This window comes from Python bivittatus, unplaced genomic scaffold (genome assembly GCF_059951505.1).
Source record: "Python bivittatus isolate LINGU-HERP-01145 unplaced genomic scaffold, Pbiv_v1 ctg000700_np1212, whole genome shotgun sequence".
NCBI lineage: Eukaryota > Metazoa > Chordata > Lepidosauria > Squamata > Pythonidae > Python > Python bivittatus.
Genome location: NW_028277098.1, coordinates 27,110,789 through 27,123,990, shown reverse-complemented (window position 1 = coordinate 27,123,990; position 13,202 = coordinate 27,110,789). Strand labels below are relative to the sequence as shown.

The 13,202-nt window shown below is 38.4% G+C and overlaps 1 protein-coding gene across 2 annotated transcripts in view; it reads left to right on the top strand.

Moving 5' to 3' along the window:
• The window catches only part of PKN2 (protein kinase N2), a 62,073-nt gene extending 50,346 nt beyond the window's left edge, over positions 1-11,727 (top strand). For both annotated transcript variants that reach the window (XM_007423639.4, XM_025163668.2), the window contains 6 exons: positions 6,161-6,223; positions 6,648-6,724; positions 8,239-8,381; positions 8,737-8,844; positions 9,566-9,646; positions 9,725-11,727. In XM_007423639.4, coding sequence (XP_007423701.1) covers positions 6,161-6,223; positions 6,648-6,724; positions 8,239-8,381; positions 8,737-8,844; positions 9,566-9,646; positions 9,725-9,928 — 676 coding nt within the window. In that variant the 3' untranslated portion in view covers positions 9,929-11,727. The remainder of the gene's footprint in view (positions 1-6,160; positions 6,224-6,647; positions 6,725-8,238; positions 8,382-8,736; positions 8,845-9,565; positions 9,647-9,724) is intronic.
• Positions 11,728-13,202: the final 1,475 nt, after the last annotated feature.

Below are 13,202 nucleotides of genomic sequence, written 5' to 3'. Positions count from 1 at the left end.
AGTACTCGCTAGATTAGGCAATATATCTGGCACTGCTTGACTACTCACTAGAGTAGGCATACTATCTGGCAAGGATAACATGATCCTTTGGGGCATAAAGCCTGAACAAAGATGAACTTTTTACTTCCTGGAATATAGTAACTGCCGACAATTGCCTTTGGGCAGTGGCAGTTTTCTAGAGCTTAAAAAACAAAAATAACTTTACACGGTCAGGTTAGAGATCAGCAGATTTTAAGCTTGTGGGATCTGTTTTGCCCTTTACTAGAATTCCTAGATTCACCCATCAGAGTAGTTCTAAAAAAAAAAAAAACAGCACAATTTTCTTGACAAGTGAAATGGAACACTGGATGAAAGTTCCTTTTCTGCAGTTGAGAGAAGGTTTCCTGAAATCTGGATTGCTCCTGCTACTTATTCTGATAGGCAGGACTGAAAGTTTTGTAACAATCCCTAGAACGAGAAAGAGCACTTCTTGCCATCCATTTAAGGGATTTAAAAACATGTTGCTCCTAATGAAATTCAAGAGAAAAAGAATGACAGAATAGAAGAGACCATTGAAAGGATAGCCATTCTCCCTGGTAAAATCAATATGTCACCAACAGGAAAGTAAAAATGCTCTCCATCCACTACAGAGAAGGAACTTGGGCAGCAAGTCCAGTGCTCTGTTTTTCTGCAGTGGAATGCTGGAATATGTACATGTATGCTGTCTTTCTGCAAAAGAAAGCATAGCATGGCACACATGCATGCCATCCATATGAAAACTAACTTCTGGATAACAACAAGCTTTTTTAAGCAGTATTTTGAGACTCATGTGATTCATTCATTCATTCATTCATTCATTCATTCAAATTTATTGGCCGCCCAACTCCAGTGGACTCTGGGCAGCACACAAAAGTAAAAAAGACACAAAAACAGCTAAAAATATTAAATCAACAGGTAGCCTGGACTAAATACTCTAATAACAAAAGCCACAAAACAAAACAGGGTCCACTGAACAAATAATAACCATCAACAAACCTGGGACCAAAGCCAGGTTTTCAAAGCTTTCTGGAACTCCAGGAGAGAGGGCACCATGCTTATCTCGGGGAAGTGGGGGGTGCTGTTCCAGAGGGTGGGGGCCGCAACAGAGAAGCCACGCTTCCTATGTCCCACAAGATGGCAGTGTTTAATGGAGGGGACCTGGAGTGCACCCACTCTGTTGGAATGTACTGCGTTGGCAGAAGCAGTTGGAGATAAGTGGTCTCTCAGATATCCAGGCTCTATACCATACTGGACTTTATAGATAAAGAATATAGAATTGCACTTGGAAGCCAACTGGCAGCCAATGCAGTTTGTGTAGCAGTGTGACACATGGGCACACCAAGAGGCACCTGTTACTGCTCACACTGCTGCATTTTGAACCAGTATAGCTTCCGGGTGGCCTTCAAGGGCAGCCCCATGTAGACTGCGTTGCAGTAATCCAACTGTGAGGTGACTAGGACATGAGTGACTGTCTGAAGAGCTTCCCAGTTGAGGAAAGGGCACAACTAGAGCACAAGATGAACCTGTGCAAAGGCCTTCCTGGCCACAGCTGCCACCTGTTCTTTGAGCACTAGCTGCGAGTCCAGAAGGACCCACAAGTTGCACACCAGTCTCAACTAGGAAATGCAGCCTATCCAAGACCAAAGTTGGTGACATCCCTGATTCAAAGGGTCCAGACAGCCACAGCCACTCAGTCTTGTTAGGATTGAGCCAAAGTCTATTCTGCCCCATCCAAACCTGAACAGCCTCCAGGCACTGGGTCAATACGTTGACAGCTTCATCTGTGCCGCTCAGGGTGGAGATGTAGATCTGGGTATCATCAGCATACTGATAATTCCACACCCCAAACTGGTGGATGACCTTACTCAGTGGTTTCATGTAGATGTTGAATAGGAGAGGGGAGAACATCAAGCCCTGAGGCACCTCACACATGAGGGTCTGTGGATGTGATCTCTTCCCCCTGTCAACACTGACTGGAACCAACCGCCAAGGAAGGAGATGAACCACTGGATCACAGTGCCTACCACTCCTAACCCCCGCAGTCAGTCCAGACGGATACTGTGGTTGACAGTATTGAAAGCCACTGAGAGATCAAGGAGCATTAGGATGGATGCATCACCCCCATCTCAGCTCCACCAGAGGTCACCAGCAAGTGAGACCAGTGCTGTCTCTATACTGTACCCTGGCCTGAAGCCTGACTGAAACAGGTCCAGAGAGTCCAAGATCCTCTGTAGCTGTTGCCAACCGCCTTTTCCACAATCTTCGCCAGAAAGGGAGGATTGGAAACTGGCCAATAATTCTCCAACAGGGAAGGGTCCAGCAGTGACCTTTTGAGGAGGGGCCGTACTTCCACCTCTCAAACAGGTTGATACCACCGCATGAACATATCCTGCAGTCACCTCCCAGGTTGCTTTAATAACCTACCAGGGGCCAGGATTTAACAAACAGGTGGCTGGACTAACAGACAAAAGAATCTTATCCACTTCCTTGGGTGTAACAGAATCAAACTCAGTCTAGATACATCACAAGACTGTTCCCTGGGCAACTCATTAGGGCTTGCCTAGTTGGAGTCCAACTCTGAGTAAATCTGAGTGACTTTGCCAGATAGCATGAATATTGGTCACCATGTAGTTGTAAATAGTCTTTAATCTGGCCATATGTTTAACTGCTTTTTTCTCAGAACTCCACTCCATCATCATCCCATCTGATCTAAACCAATAGAAGCAGGAACATGACTGCTGTGCTGATTAGACTAGAACAGGCAACCCAATCAAATTAACAGCCCAATTGCAAAGCTCAGAATACTCAGAATGCTCAAAGCAGCCGAGTTTGTTCCAATATCAAAATTTCTGATACACATTTTGTTTCATGTTTGAAACAGCTATTTAAAAATTAAAATATTTTTCACATCCTTTGCCTAGGGCTAAGCCAAAACAGTGACAGAGATAATGTTAAAAGAGAATAGAAACAATCATTCTAAGATACCTAACAACAAATCAAAAGATACCAGGAGAAATTTCAGTTCTGAAAAGAAGTACTGAAACTGAATAGAAATCTGTAGGAGGGAGGGAGGGAGGGAGGGAGGGGGAGAGATCTTAGAGACACAATGCCTTGGAAGTCTTTAAAGGTACTTTAAAGGTAAAAAAGAGGATTAGATCCAAACACCTGGCATACTAGAATAGAAAACTCACTCTTCTTGGCCAATAAGGAAGTACCTCTGCTTTTTGTATGCAGAGTCCTCAATGATGATAAAACAAAAAGACATGACACCAACCTTGGGATTATATTGCTGGAGCATTTATGTTTCCTCCTAATTTACATATAAATTTGAAGGGACTTTTCAAGGTTCATAGAATAGAAAACTAAAAAAGCCTACCAGCAAAAAATTGACCTTACTGATCAAGAAAAGGAAATGCCTAACAAATCTTATTTCGTTGTCAATAATTCAGTCCCCAGCAACTCAATCCTTAATTCTTCCCTACAGAAAATACTATTACAGGCATTGAGAGTAAATTATCCAGTAAAAGGAAGATGCTTTCTAAATAGGAGATAAGAAAATTAGAATGCTGTGCTATTCAAACCTGTTGTTTGGAGTGGAGAATGAAAAAACAACTTATTTGTTTGTTTGTTTGTTTCACTAAAAAAAGGTACCTTCTAGTTCAGTATATTTATATTTTTGTAACTGGATCTGCAATTTATTTAAGAAGTATACCTTGTATAGATAACTGCAAAGTCAGTCACAGACAAAAAAGTAAGATCACCCCTTGTAACAGAAGTGACAACAGAACACTAAGTGAAAGTTATCTTCTAATAACATAGAGTGAGCTGCTACAGACATAGAATAAAAACGTGGGATATTAAGATGGGAATCGGGGTCTTTAAAATGGCCTTATAAGTATAAATTGCTTTCTGATGGTTTTACAAACAATGAGTATGGTCCCAAAACACAGAGACTGTGTAGGTTTGCATATTATTTTTATGTATATCTGCTACTGTAAGCTAGAGTGGAAGATTTTGTTGGCTTATTTGGAGCATAGAACCCAACAAAAACTTTACTAAAAAATGCATACTGCATGTTCAGTATTTGGAATACCTGTAAAAAAATAAAATATGATGCATTGTTGAATAAGAACATTGTTAATGTTCATGTAGAGAATCAAGGAGAGCGAGTTTGGTGTAGTGGTTAAGGCATCAGGCTAGAAACCAAGAGACCATGAATTCTAGTCCCACCTGAGGCACAAAACCTGCTGGGTGACCTTGGGCCAGGCTCTGTGTCTCAGCCCTACCACTACCAAAAAACACTTGCCAGGAAAACTGCAGGAACTTGTCCAGGCAATCATCAGGAGTCAACACTGACTCAAAGGCACCAAAAAAAAAAGGCGGGGGGGAAGAAATAAATATAAAGATAATAACCTACATAAATATCAGTTGCCATTGCAAGAATGATGCTTCCTCATTCACCAGGCTTTAATCCCTAGGACCATGGAGGACAGGTCATCTTTTTCTAGGTCTCCTAATAATAGAAGATTTTTTTTTCTTTGAGAAATCTAACAACAAACTACATTGCTGAAAAAAAGACCCATAGAAGATCTTAAGAGCCAAGATGACTCTAGGGAGTATAAATGTTTTGGTTTAAAAGTTTACATATATCAAACCCTGGTGAGTTAGCCTCCAACTTCCTTGAATTTAACAGAATCATCTTGCTGTCAAAGGAGTTAACTTCTCCTGACCTCAAATCATATTAAATAGCTTCCTGATACTCAGCAAACATGTTCTTTAACTTCTCCGAAAGAGGAGAAAGCAAATTAGTCTTAGATTTGAACTTTACTATCCATATTATCTAGTTTTACTTTTAAATTGATTGCATTTACTTCCCAAATACAGGCAGAAGAGTGTTACAGCAGACATTACTGTCAAAGTCAGAAAGCAGCCCTTGACTAGCTGAAAAAGCTTGCAGAGCATTAAGTATTGCTCTTGTGGGGAGTTCTGGAGATTGTTATGCCACAGACCTAGTGAAATCTTAGGAAAAGTAAAAACAGCCAAACCATCTTACTTACTGCAGCTCAAGAACACAGTGACAGAACTCAACTGGGTCATCCTCCATGGGATCCCAGAGATAGCATCTTAAAGGTTTCTCATTTAGTTAGCTTGGACAGTGTCACAGGGTCTCAGGGCCCAGGAGAGGACACTTTCCTAAGTAGAACGGGCTAGACCCCTTATCCTGGTGGCTTGGAGAAAAGAGACAGGAAGTGAATCCATTCTTACTAGGGCGTTTATTTCTTTATTAACTACAGCCACCTAGAAGAACTAATACGTTTTTTTGCTACTTCCTTTGGAAAGCTCCCTCTAATTTCTTAGGGCCCAGGAGGATACAAAAAATAACAGCTCTGTTTCTAAATACGATATGTTACCGAGAGGGAGAGTGTATGAACATTTGAGACTTAGTGAGTTCACTAAATAAAATTCTGGGTCTTAGTGATTTCACTAGACTCCTCAAACCTTGAAGTGGGCAAAAAAAGTCTGCAGGGAAGGGATTTACATCCACACCTTTCTGCTTCTGTGGTGGAGGGGTCACTGTAGTTAACCCCTTGCAATTCTGAGGCAACATCACTACCATTTTGCCTATCTCAAATGGCAGATATTGCACCAAGGCTTTCAGCTTTTCTTAGGAGGATTGAGAAGCCCATGTTACCATAAAAGCCAGATGAATCTAAGGCCTGCAAACAGTTTTCTTTCTTTGTCAGTAGTTTCACCTATGTTCAAGGAAGGGAAGGAGGCAGGTCCCTTAGACAAGAATCAGGATCAGGCCAGTGGCACTGAATTTTCAGTCCAAACGTTTCCACAGCAAGCACAATGGAAAGATGCCCCATTGACAGCATTCCCTTCTCTGGGAATCTCCTAAGATTAGAAGGAGGGCTACCCTGAAAGTTTCTCCAAAGAGGTCAGGAGCACAGAAGATGCCCCCCAGTTTATGACTGCTCCTTTATCTCTTGAGCATTGAGAGTTAGAGAAAAGAGATTCCTGCCCTGTTCTCACATGGATGGTATGATTTGGCTCTGAAATTTAACAGTGATCTTTTGCAGTAGTATAAATAAATGTGCAGAATTGATGAGTACTGTAACGTTGTATTCTCTCTAAACAGATTTTATGCTGCATGCGTAGTTCTTGGTCTGCAATATTTACATGAGCACAGGATAGTTTACAGGTAAGTACTCAAAAGATTTAGTGTTCTGTTTCATTTTGTTCTGCTGCATATATGAACCTGGCTTAAATGCTACTGCAATTGTGATTAATAAAAATGTTCCTTTTCTTTTCTAGAAGAAATTAATGCTAGTGGATGTTTGTGCATCATTATGTTTTGTTCAGATTGAAAAAAGGGAATGTTAAGAATTAGTACATCCTTGCATGTAGTACTTTCTCTGAAGTAGCCTTCACCAGACTGGGCGGCCTCCAGATGTGTGGACTTTAACCATAGTCAACATGGCTATTGCTGAGAATTCTGGGATGGTCCATGCCGTACATCAGGCACCCAGCCTGGGAAAGGCAGCTCTATAGCTTAACAATGATATAATTGGGTTGTTGTTGTGTTGTTGTTTTACCTTTTTTTTTATTTACTTACTTTTTGGTAGAGATTTAAAGCTGGATAACCTGTTGCTGGATACTGAAGGCTTTGTTAAAATAGCTGACTTTGGTCTCTGCAAGGAAGGTAAGTTTTTTTAAAAAATGGCTGATAGTAGTTACTCTACTACTCAAACCTTATGGTGATTGCAGATAGCAACCTTTCCCCACCAGGAGGATGATGATCGGGATGGAATGTGGTACAGGTAGTCCTCGCTTAATGACAGTAATTCGGACCAGCAACTTCACTTAACAACCGCACTGACTTACAACAGCTGTTGCAGCAGTTCCAGTTGCCATCGTTAAGTGAATTCACATGGTTTAGGTGTGGTATCACATGATCACCATCCTGCAGGCTTCCCCATTGACTTTGCTTGTCAAGCTAGCAGTGAAGGTCGCAAATGGCGATCACGTGACTGCGGGAAGCCATGATGGCTGCAACTACAAAGACCAGTCGTAAGTCTCCTCATTCAGTACCTTTGTAATTTTGAACAGTCGCTGAACGAGTGGTCATTAAATAAGGACTATTTGTAGTCATGATAGGTGTGCTCTGTGAATGTTCAGAATGAAAATGTTGAATAAAATCCTAAATCTCTTCACTTTAGAATGTGCACTTGATGTGATTATTGCCACATTTATTTGAGCAAGAGAGTAAGGAATAATCTCCAGAACAGGAAGAGCAGTTGCCATAGAATTGCTTTATGGATGGTGGCATCAGCTAAGTGTGCAATATTAAAGCTTTAATCTTAAGAATAGTGAAAAATGTGCTTTGTTCATAGGTGGAGACTTTCTTCTTCCTTCTCAGTTTCCTTTGCTCCATTGCTCAGAGCAATAGTTCAGCAGTCTTCAGTATGATGCAGCAAACTGAAATTGAGAGTTATCAGTAGAAGTCCCTTAAATTTAGCAGTGCCTCTTTAAAACTATTCGGTGTGTCCATAACATACTACATATTAAATTAATATTTACTACATATTAAATTAATACTAACATATTAAATGTTATTTTATCCTAGGATAGAGATGCTGGGGGGGAAGGCACAATCCAAATACATTATTTAAAAATCCCTGTTTGCAAAGCTTTGGTTCAGTAATTAAATTCAAAGGAAGTTTAGTCAGATTTTTGAATCAGATTTGGGTTCAAATTGGATTAATAATTCAGAAGCATCCAAATCTGTATCTCATTGTCAGAGCTTCAGGCAGCCCCAATTGCCACTTTCTCATAAATTGTGTGTTTACTTAGGATTCTTCCATCACAAGGTGACTATAAAACATATTTGGGGTAAGATGAGCAAATAGTTATATCAGTGATTTCATATGAAAAAATTGTGTGACGCTATATATCCATGAATTCCATTTCACCAACTGAAATAATTCAAAATGCTGGATTAGGCTGGTCAATTAAAAAAAAAACAGATTTGAAGATCCAGATATAATCCTGATTCAACACTTTGAATTGAAAGATTAAACTGACTTCATTAGCTGTATAGGACCATCAAACTGATTTGACTGCCTCAACGGAATTGACAACATGAATCAAATTTGAGTCAATCTGTACAACCCTGACAGTTATATTTAAATCTTAGAATTTGTGTAATAATTGCAGGAATGGGATTTGGTGACAGAACAAGTACATTCTGTGGCACTCCAGAATTTCTTGCTCCAGAAGTGTTGACAGAAACATCCTATACAAGAGCTGTAGACTGGTGGGGTCTTGGTGTACTCATCTATGAAATGCTGGTTGGTGAGGTAAGCTTTACAAAATGTACATTTGGAGGATGTTAATGGACAGTGTTCTATAAATGTAGAGTGCCCTCTTCAGAGAACAGCTATCCTTCTACCTGAATACATGGTGGTGGCAGATGTTCTGCAAGTTTGACCCTGGTTTCTCTCCACTTTGAGCTTTCTTCAAGTGAATACCTTAATGGGGTTGATGTTTCATCATCCTTTCAACACTTGTTTACTTTAAGTTTGATTTAATAATGCTGTGTGGGGACAGGAAGAGAATGACAGGTATCCGATACACATTTGCTTAATGCTACGTCTATTTTTTTTAATACTTAAAGGGTTTGAATTACCATTTCTAAGAAGTTTTTTTTTTCAGTCTCCCTTCCCAGGAGATGATGAAGAAGAAGTTTTTGACAGTATTGTAAATGATGAAGTAAGATATCCTAGATTCCTGTCTACAGAAGCTATCTCAATAATGAGAAGGGTAAGACTATATTCTGAAATAGATGTTGTAGCATGAAAGTATGATTTACTGGTACTAGTAACAACATAGTTTGTCCCAACTCCATTGAATAGAAGTGCTGAAGACATGGCCTTTAACTCACTAGTAGGCATAATTGGCAATTTAGAAGGACATTTTCTCTCTCTCTTTTTTAATCAATGAACTTGGAAAAGGTACTATTATGTAAGTAGAAATGCAACTAGAGGCTTGGTGATGGCCAAGGATTCCTTCAGGACTAATCCTTGAACACATAATCCTTAAAGACATACAAAATAGTAGAAAGGTTAGATTTCTAGTGAAATGCATGAAGGTGAATAATACTGGAAACTTTAATGAACAAATGAACTGGTTTTATTCTGTTTATATTAAGAAGTATTTATAAATGGAAGAGATCTTTAGGATATATGTCTTACCTTTCTAACTGGGTAACTCTGGTTCACTGTACTTCTAAACCAGTTCTTACCTAAACACTCCAAGTATTTTGAAACACTAACAGAAATAATGAAAAAAACCAATGTGCACACACAAAAATGTGATTTGACTGCTTTTCAGGGAAAAGCAGCTTATGTTTCATGTCTTGATTAAAATGTAGTATCTCTATCAAGACTATTCAGACTATGACTCTCTGCTTGACTTTTTAAAAATAGTATTATACTGTATATAGAAAAGAATTACCTGACTACATTCCTGACCTTGTTTTCAGCTTCTGAGGAGAAATCCAGAGCGTCGCCTTGGTGCTGGCGAAAAAGATGCTGAAGATGTCAAAAAGCATCACTTTTTTCGGGTGAGTGCCATCTCTTCAGTATGGTTACAATCTAACAATAGCCAGAAGCACAACATTTAACTGGTGCTCTTTTTACAGTTAATTGACTGGAATGCATTGCTCGCGAAGAAAGTGAAGCCTCCTTTTGTACCAGTCATAAGAGGAAGAGAAGATGTCAGCAATTTTGATGATGAATTTACCTCAGAAGCGCCTATTCTCACTCCACCTCGGGAGCCTAGGATACTTTTGGAAGATCAGCAGGAAATGTTCAGGGACTTTGACTACATTGCCGATTGGTGTTGATCTTTTAGTCACTGTGAAATTCCAGCCAATTTGCTCATCAGAACAACATTCTCCCATCTTCCTAAGAAGAATACCATTCTTTGGATCACTCTCTGCGCTGCCTGTAGCTTCTGATTTTTAAATCACATGAAGATTTTAAACAGTACTGTTTTTAATACAGATGAGGTGTGGCCTCTCTTTTGTATATCTTTTTTGTTTATCATCTTGAGCACTGGAAAGCAATTCTGTGCAGCTCTTTAAGCTGATTCGGTGGGTGCAGGCTGTGTTCCACTCTCACATGGGCACACTTGTACTGTATCTTTATTCTTCCAGAGAAGAAAACATTGCAAAACACCTGCCTTACGAAGTGGGACCACAACCAGATGCTAAGCTAGACTGATCACCTGCCCAAGTTTTAAAGAAAGAAAACAAAAGTCGTCAGTCCTTTTAAGAAGGAGAATTATGATCCCCGAAAATGGTAGAACTAAAGACTGTCAAGCACACTGTTGACTTGATTTCTCAATGTGTATTACGAACTAATGCCTTGTTTAACAAACTTTCTATGGTATTTATTAGTGAGGAGATGTTTCAAAACCTTACCTATGTGAAAGCCGTGTAAGTGCTTCCATTTACAGAAAAAAAGAGGACTGGTCCTGAAAGTTTACCAAAGTCACTTGCCAAACAAATGTGTTTGCCTTTTAACCTCGTTAAACACTGTTCAGAAATAACCAGCAAATATGAAGAATGTAATGAATGTCTTTTCAGTCTTAACCAGGAGTACTCCTAATATATGCATTTCCCTTAAATACAATCACTGTTCTATACTTTTAAAGTTGTGTCTTTTCCACACTAACTTCATCCATATCATATTTTAGCAAATCAGTGTATCTAGTTATTTCATGCCTCATACATTTGCTGATTTGGTATCACCATTCATCTTTGAAAAATGAGGATTTTTATTGTATACATCCAGTATACATATATATTTGGAAACTATAGTTTTGTTTGAATCATATAGGTTAACTGTACACTTTTAGTTTTGTCCAGTGGCTATTTGAATGTATTACTGAAATCCAGATTTAACAGTGAAAACCCACTTGTATACATTTTTATGGCCACTGAATTCAATAATCTGCATTGGAAATTACTGAGAATAAGGGTAAAAGCAATATGTTTTAAGAGAATGTATAAATATTTTTGATAAAACTTGTATATTTTAAGCCTCTTAACACTATGCTGTACCTCAAAAGTTAAATGTCTTTGACCAGATGCTGTGTGTTTGCTTTACAGACTTTAATGTAGTTTTTGCTAGACGTTCTGTAAGAACAAAATCATTTTTAAATCTGTGGAAAATAACATTCCACTTTGTCAGCATATGTGTTTGTGATCAACCTCATTTCCTAGTACCAGAAGATCAAGAATTAGCATGAAGTTTTTAATTAGTAGACTTAACTGCTCAACCTGGAATGTGCTTCAGAATAGATAGTCACATACAGGGCTGATTTTGCAGGAAAGTAGGGTAACACCAATGAGGGGTTCTGGGGAGGGTTGGGTGGTATTTTTTCATAACCGGTTCCATCACACTCCCTAAACTATTTTATTTCAGTGAGACAGCTGAGGGCTCTATTCATATTTTAGAGCCTTATAAGAGTATAAGGAATAAGATGGTTACCAGAATAACAAGTGTAAATTCCTTCATAAGGAAGATGGATAAGAATACTTTTTTATAAAAATCATGAAAACTACTAACTTGCAATTTTAAAAAAAATTGCACTACCTACCATGTGTTCAGTATGCTAGTTTGGGTTTTTTTTTTTTTTTCCTTCATTTCATTTCAAATAGCTATATCTTAAGCAAAACACTACATACCTGAGGTACAGTCTGCCAACCCTTTTTCTTCCTTGTTATTTCTATAAAGAGCTGGGTCCCTAGCAGGTGCTTCAGATTTAAAATCCTACAGAAATAACTTTTTGTAAGTATAAGTTGTACAGAAATGTTTGTAATCTTGAATTTCTGAAAATCACATTAGAGGCAGGGTATTTTCACAATTAAGCTGAATGAAAGCACTAATTTTATCTAGTTTTAAAAATAGGCAAATTAAGATTTTAAACTCTAGATTGTAAATATATTTTGCTATACATATGTGGCTGCTGAAGCACTTTGTAAAGAAATTAGGGTATTTTAGAATGGTACACTATGCATTAAAATGAAATGTGCCTTTAACAGTGTAATAGTACAAACTGTTTTGCAATTAACTCTCAAAATTTAAATAGTGAAATTTGTATAGGAAAAAACAATTTACTGATTTGAATTATAATCTTGTGTTTGATCTTTAGATAAAATGATGTCTTTGGAACTTTGCTTGAATTACCTTTTTCTTTCAGGGTGGATAAATAACTACTTTGCTTTTTAAACATTTAAAAATCTCCCTTAGGTGCCATCTTCTAATCAAAGCAAATAGCTTATAGAGCTGCTTAGGCAATTCCTTAATGGTTCGCTTGGGAAACTGATATGGATTCTTTGTTTGAAACTCCTGTGCAGTATTCAGAGGGTAAATTGGAAGCTGAAGTTATCTTCAGCATATGACTTCAGCAGGAAGGGGTATCTCACACACACACAGGCTGAATTCAAACTTTACACTAAGCCATGCTTTATATTAATTACAGTAGCCTAACTCACCACCACTATGACAAGATTCACATAATCCAAAAAGCCCAAAATACATTAGGTGTAGCATATTTATATTACATATTACCATTCATGGGATGGGAAAGGGAGACTAAGGCTTGCACTGAACGCTTGGGAGGACTTGGATTGTTATGAGGTGCTGCTAAAGATTGGTCCTAAACTAATTCTCCTCAGCTTTTATCTCTAGCCATTCTTTCTTGCCAAAGACTCTTTAAAGCTGCTGCTCCTCTCTCACATGTATAAAATGAGACTGTTCTTTCCTTATGCATTGTCTTTTCATTATTGTGCCCAAGAGAAAAGCAACTGAAAATGATTATCTGAAATACACTGAGACCCTACCAAACCATTCATTGACAGAAACCCTTATTTTCCAATTACCTTAGATCAGCATGGATTTGTCAAGAACAAGTCTTGCCAAGCAAACCACATAACTTTTTAATTCAGTAACTTCCTTAATAGATGGTGGGAAAGCTATATTCATAATATATCTTGTTTCTTGAGAAAATATCCAACTAGATTCTGATCAGAAAACTAATTTTGAGCTGGATGTAATGACAATTACAGGTAGTTCCTGAGTTAAGAATGCCCAGGTTACAGATGACCCATA